Source organism: Eutrema salsugineum, unplaced genomic scaffold, assembly GCF_000478725.1.
Source record: "Eutrema salsugineum unplaced genomic scaffold, Eutsalg1_0 scaffold_15, whole genome shotgun sequence".
Taxonomy (NCBI): domain Eukaryota; kingdom Viridiplantae; phylum Streptophyta; class Magnoliopsida; order Brassicales; family Brassicaceae; genus Eutrema; species Eutrema salsugineum.
This window is the reverse complement of record NW_006256867.1, coordinates 6,565,835-6,572,216: the sequence shown is the minus strand read 5'-3', so window position 1 is coordinate 6,572,216 and position 6,382 is coordinate 6,565,835. Positions and strand designations below refer to the sequence as shown.

General features: G+C 35.9%; 1 protein-coding gene across 1 annotated transcript; it reads right to left on the bottom strand.

Annotated features, from left to right (window-relative positions):
* Positions 1–654: 654 nt before the first annotated feature.
* Positions 655–6,112, bottom strand: LOC18022253 (4-coumarate--CoA ligase 4). Its single transcript, XM_006405134.2, has 5 exons — positions 5,028–6,112; positions 1,498–1,693; positions 1,196–1,409; positions 1,014–1,116; positions 655–920 (listed from the first exon to the last, which is right to left on the bottom strand). Exons 1-5 carry the CDS (start codon positions 6,054–6,056, stop codon positions 801–803), a joined length of 1,662 nt encoding a protein of 553 aa, XP_006405197.2. The 5' UTR covers positions 6,057–6,112; the 3' UTR covers positions 655–800.
* Between the last annotated feature and the right edge of the window lie 270 nt (positions 6,113–6,382).

Genomic DNA, 6,382 nt, shown 5'->3' with positions numbered 1-6,382 from the left:
CAAACTTGTGCATATATTTCTTTGCGGAGAAGATATTTAAACTCTTTTGAAAAAGTTGTAGAAGATTTATAAACACTCTTATATATTTATTTGCAATTTATATATGTAGCTATTATAAGTTATATCCATTCATTCTCTGCAATTATATATGTGTGAGTATATGACTCATAGGTTTTAGGGATTTTAAGAGAATTCATGAATTGCTATACAGTGAACTATTTACGATTTTCTTTAACATTTATTGATCATATTTCTAAGCATGACTTGCGACATAGTTTCTGATCTGAGGTTGTTTAACAAACCGAAAGTGTTTGATTGAAAATAGAAAATAGATGAGCAAAACACTTTTAACCAATGAGAGGTGATGTTATATATGTTTTGTGAACTTATGAAACTAGATCACAATGCCCGCTTAGGTTGTTGAATTCAACAGGAGTTAGTAGTTATCTCTAATCATAGATCTAAACATAGAGATTTAATATTCTGGGATGAGATTGATCTAGTGTAGTGATATTAATTAGATAACAATAGTTAACGATTTCTTTGGTTGACAGACTGTTATACAATTTATGTTTCATAACATTCCTTGATGCCTAATGCCATTTATTCATATTTCTTCTAATATATTTCTTTTCCTTCTAAACAACTTTAACGAAGAAAAAAACAACCATTATTATTCACCATCAAGAACGCAACATCGTCCTGTAAGTTTTTTTTTCCTTTGTTCATCAACAAACATTTTGTTTGTGCTTCTGATAAGATTACAAGAATGTGTATGTACGCATTTTGATCATTTTAACTTAGTTCATCAATCCATTTGCAAGTCTTGCTCTAAGATTCTTCCTCAATATCTTCCCCGATGGAGCTTTAGGAATGGAGTCAGTGAAAAACACCATCTTGATTCGCTTGTAGTGAACCACCTATATTATAACACGGGTGATTTAATTTATCTAAAGTTTCCGTCATGCATGTTTCCCATGTTGAAAACCGATGGTGAAATCACAAAATCTTACCTTTTTGTTGACATAACTCTTGACCTCATCTTCGGTTAGCTGAGACCCTTTCGATCTAACTACAAACGTTACGGGGACCTCATCAGCTACTTCATCCTTCATTCTGAAAATTTGGATTTCATTAGCAGATACTAACATTAGAGTTTCGACTTAGAAGTGTTTAGATTTTCTTTTAAACTCACGCGACAACTGCAGCATCCTCGATATTAGGATGAGAAATAAGCAATGCTTCAAGCTCAGCTGGAGCCACTTGATAGCCTTTGAATTTGATCAGTTCCTTCAAACGATCAACAATGAAGATCTCATCGTCATCATCCACAAACCCAATGTCTCCCGTGTGTAACCACCCGTCTTTATCTATGGTTTGCGCAGTAGCCTCCGGATCATTCAAATAACCTAACAAGATCACATCATTTCTTTTCTATCAAAGTATAATTCCAAAGATTAGATAAACGGACACATCGTGATCATTGAACTGTTTTACCCTTCATGAGTTGATCGCCCCGGATGCAGATTTCGCCAGATTTATTGCGGGGTAAGGAGACTCCGGTAATGGTATCGACAACTTTCATCTCAGCGTTTCTGATCACAGTACCGCACGAACCAGATTTGGTCTTAAGTGATTTCTTTGCAAATGCCAATGACTTCGCCACTGTTCCTGCCTCAGTCATTCCATAACACTGAAAATGTGTTGTATCTAGTCATTACCAAAACACAAAAATATAAAACCGACAACATATGTCACTATCCACCATAGACATGAACTGATGAGAAAAGGCAGCGAAATCATTTAGGAAAATCCTTTTTTTTTTTTACTTTAAAAGAATATTTAAACTAGGAACTAACATGTAGAGGCCCTTGACCATCGTCAACGAAGGAACCATGAAGGAACCTGCGATGGAACTTATCAAAGGAATCTTAGAAAAGAAGTCTATCAAAGAAACTATCAAAGAAAAGTATCAAAATAACTTATAGAAAAATAGACAAAGGAACCTACCAAAGATATATATCAAAGAAGCTCACGACTATGAATCTAGCTAGCTACTACATACAAGTGGCTAGATCTATCCAAGAGCTAGATCTACCGCCAACCATTGATATAATAACCTGCTAAAGATGACACAAAACCTCCGACTAACTACAAAAGACCGACATAAATAACCAATGCCCTATGAACAATAACCAACGACCTACGAAGTCTTCTTTGATTGGTTTTTGATATCAATTTGTTGTAATTTCGAGCGGTTATGAACAGAAATTCGTTGGTAAATAAAGATATATTTTTCAGTCATTCCGTAAAAATGTCTTGTCTCAATTAGAACCGATTACAATTTGCCCAAACAAAAGGTACAAAAAAATTAATAAATAAATGGTGCGATAGAAAAATAATCTAAAAGTATGAACTTTTAAAAATACCTAAATTTCATTTTTTCTCATTTTTATCTTATATAATTTTTTAGGATTACGTGAATCTTATAACACCACATGTAAATAGAATGATGAATGTTACTTGTCCCAAAATTCACTATTTATGTCAGGTATTTGGAAAAAATACTATTAGAACATCTTCATCTCTGAACTCCTCATGGAATTCTTAACAATTTTTAATTAATAATTTTTTAATTAATAAAAAGTTAAGAATTCTATATTTTTTTTCTCCTCCATTGGTGAATCTCATTAGGGACGTGAGTGGTTATATACTTGGAAAAGCCAGAAAAGTTAAATAAGGCCACACTTTCTGAATCTTACCAATTCATATCATGTAAGAGATGGTGGAATTAGAGGGATGAGTGGTCAAGAAGCAGAACGGACAAAGCTACATTTTATGAACCCACTACTGACTTGTGACATGTTATTGGGAAATAGTAGTATAAGGGGATGAGCGGTCTAATATGGACAGTTAGACGATTAGACAACTGGACCACTTAGGCAACTAGGCAGGTAACTGAGGTAAGTAGACGGTCTGGTACCCATTTAAAACGAGAATCAAGCAAGGTTACTTACGCTCTCCCTAAAGATGTACGTATATTTTTTTTTATGGAATATAAGACTCTCCATTTAGACATTTATATTGGTTTGTAACCTTGTTCTAAGATCAAAAGAAGCCCATAATTTGTTATCTTCAACATTTGTTAGGAGAAAGCAACCACTATAGTCTATGCTCATGGGAAAACAAAAGTTTAGCACGTTATGACAACAAGCCAACACCGAATCTTCCTAGACAAGTTTAAACTCCACATCAGCCCAGCACCTCGGATAACGTTGTTCACCAGCTAGCAAATACGAATAAAGTAGGTGAAAAAATACTTGTGTAACCCACCCATACAGGATCCGGGAAGGATGATCCAAGACCAAACCCGACAACTAGACACGTGACCTGGTATCCTAACCTGGGATAGGTATTACTATATATACACCCTTTTCGACACAAAAAAAGGGAATCAGATTTTTCTCTATATAATTTTTAAGTTATTATAAACTTTTGTGTCATTCTCTCATACTTTGTCAAACATTTCGCCACTCCTTCACTTCCTAGACCTACTCTCATTTACTTTAGTCATCTTATGGCAATCTCATTCTTCCATTTGAATCATTTCTTCTATCTCAGGCTAAAGTCCCTTATAGATATACTCCACGGAATCATCATTTTCTTTGAGCCTGGAGCCACTTAGCTATTAATTTCCTCTCTGTTTTCAATTTTTTTCCTAGTTTCTTAAGTATCAAATGTAATCCTTTCTTATATCTTACTAACCTGAACGTCAGAGTCTCAGAGAGTTCTCAGAAAACATCATTCTATTGTATTTTCTGGACTTCTACATGATTGTTCATTTTCTAGGAGAATGCCATTAGAGGACGCAATGTCTCAAAAGAAAAAAAAATATTTAACCTAATTAAAAAAATATAAATCAACCCATAAGAAAGATACGACAATCATACAAGTGGTCACACACTATCAAATATTATTTTTTCACAGAAAAATTTCCAAAAAAAATCAAATAAAATAAAATGAAACAAAAAAATGCAAAAAATATTTTACATTAAGGAACAGATGGAGTATATAAGAATCTTCTTAATTAATTGAAATGAGTTAATTCATTATATAAAGGCAATATAGTCATATTTCAGAAAACCAATATGAAAATATGTAGCGTCGCTTATGTTATAAAATAATATTATTGTATCTATATTTTATACCAATATTTACTAAAATAAAAGTATAGTATTGTTTGTTTTATATATCTTGAATTGAAAATTCTGTCGACTAGAAGATCCGATTTAGTAACACGTTTCACATGATGAGTCAATATTGTGGTTTAAAATTGATGGCATTTATGTATAGTAAACACAAAAGACAAAATTTAGGTGAATCCATTTTAAAAAGAGCGTGAAACAAATCACAGCAAATCAATATCTTTATATAGAGCGTGTACACCAACACAATCAGAAATCATGATAAGGTTGCCATAAAATGACTAAGTAAATGAGAGTGGATTTAGGATGTGAAGGAGTGGCTAAATATTTGAGAAAGTATGATAAAATCCTCACCAACGACAATCATTGTTAGTTTATATATCTATGCTTCTTTTTTTTGACATCGTTTATCTATCTATGCATAAAAAAACAAATAACTCCATTATTTGATTAAAAGTCAATTGCACATGGTGGCAAATTTTCACCAACTGTCACAAAGATTTGGTAATACCCAGTCTTGCTTCCATAACTATAAAAATTTAGCCAAAAAAAAAAAAAAAAAATTACGGTGACGACAAATGCACACGCTAACTCCCAAGTACCACATGAATCATATGCACCTAATCTAACCAATTCATTTCTAACTGTCCACTCCATTCTCTAGTAAATCACTGACCCACGAATCAATTATAAGTCAAAATCAATAGTCATATTTCTCGGATTTTGAGGATTTTAGCCTAGAGTCCCTTTGTCCGATTGCACTACAACTTATGAAGAAATAAGAAAATAATTGTACAAATGAAGAAACTCATTAAAACTAACCTGAGCTAATATAGCATTGGGAAACTTGAGTCGCACGGTGTCTTCAAGCTCCTTCCTGAGCGTCGCCGCTGCTGAAATCATCATCCTCACGGAACTTAAATCATATCTCTCAGTTTCGGGGGACTTAGCAAACGCTAAAAGCACCGGAGGAGCCACGGGAACCACCGTGACTTTGTACTTCTGAATCAGCTCCATCACCAGATTTAACTCGAACCTTGCCACGATCAAGATCGCCGCACCGGTCCTCATCGCCGACATAATTAACGAGTTAAACGCGTAAGTGTGAAACATTGGGAGAAAACAGATGATGACGTCATCTCCGGTGAAGTTGAGATTAGGGTTTTCTCCGTCAACTTTCTGAGCAATACTCGTAACTAAACCTTTGTGAGTAATCATGACTCCCTTTGGAAGCCCCGTGGTCCCCGAGGAGTAAGGAATCGCCACCGTGTCCTCCGGCAAGATCTCCGGTTTAGGAAGCTCTGTTTCGTCCGCCTGAGTTAGTTCCGTGAAGCTCACGCAACCGTCAGGTAACGAAACGGCGTCGTCTCCGTCATCTACGGTAACGATCGAAACGTTTTCAAGGTTTGTTAGTTTATCGACGTAACATCGCTTCGTAATGATCATCTTCGCGGCGGAGGCTTTTGCCTGTTTTGAGATCTCAGCCTCTGTGTAGAACGGATTCGCGGCGGTGGAAACGGCTCCGAGGTAAGCGACAGCGAGGAAGGAGAGAGCAAACTCAGGCGAGTTCGGGAGAAGGAGCATCACCGTGTCACGGTGGCAGATCCCAAGACGGTGGATTCCGGCGGCGATCCGCCGTGAATTGATTTGTACATCGGCGTAGGTAAAAACACGTCCGGTGGCACTGTCGATGAGACAAGTTGCGGTAGAGTCGCCGTCGCGGTTGCCCGAGAATCTCTGAAAGACGTAATCAGTGAGAGGAAGGTGATTGGGAATGGAGATATCGGGAAGTATGGATCGGAAAATGAAATCATGAGAAGGTTCTTGATCTGTCTTCTTTGTAAGCGCCATTTGTGTGGTGACACGTTCTTGATCTGACTTCTTTTTGTTTGATTGGGTTACATAATGGTACGTGGGATTGGTGATTATAAAGAAAATGGACGAAACTGATTTTTTTTTTTGTTTACCGTTTTTTTTTAATAATTAGGTTGTCAATCCTTTTTTGTAATTCTATCGTCGACGTTTCAAAATCGCAAGTCAATTCGCTGTGACACTATCCATCGATAATTGAATCGCACGTTTTCCGAACTCTTGCTATCACCATCAATAATAAACTACATCATCGATTCTGACAATAATCTATATGGATTTGTTTCTTAGATTATTGCAGAGTGATC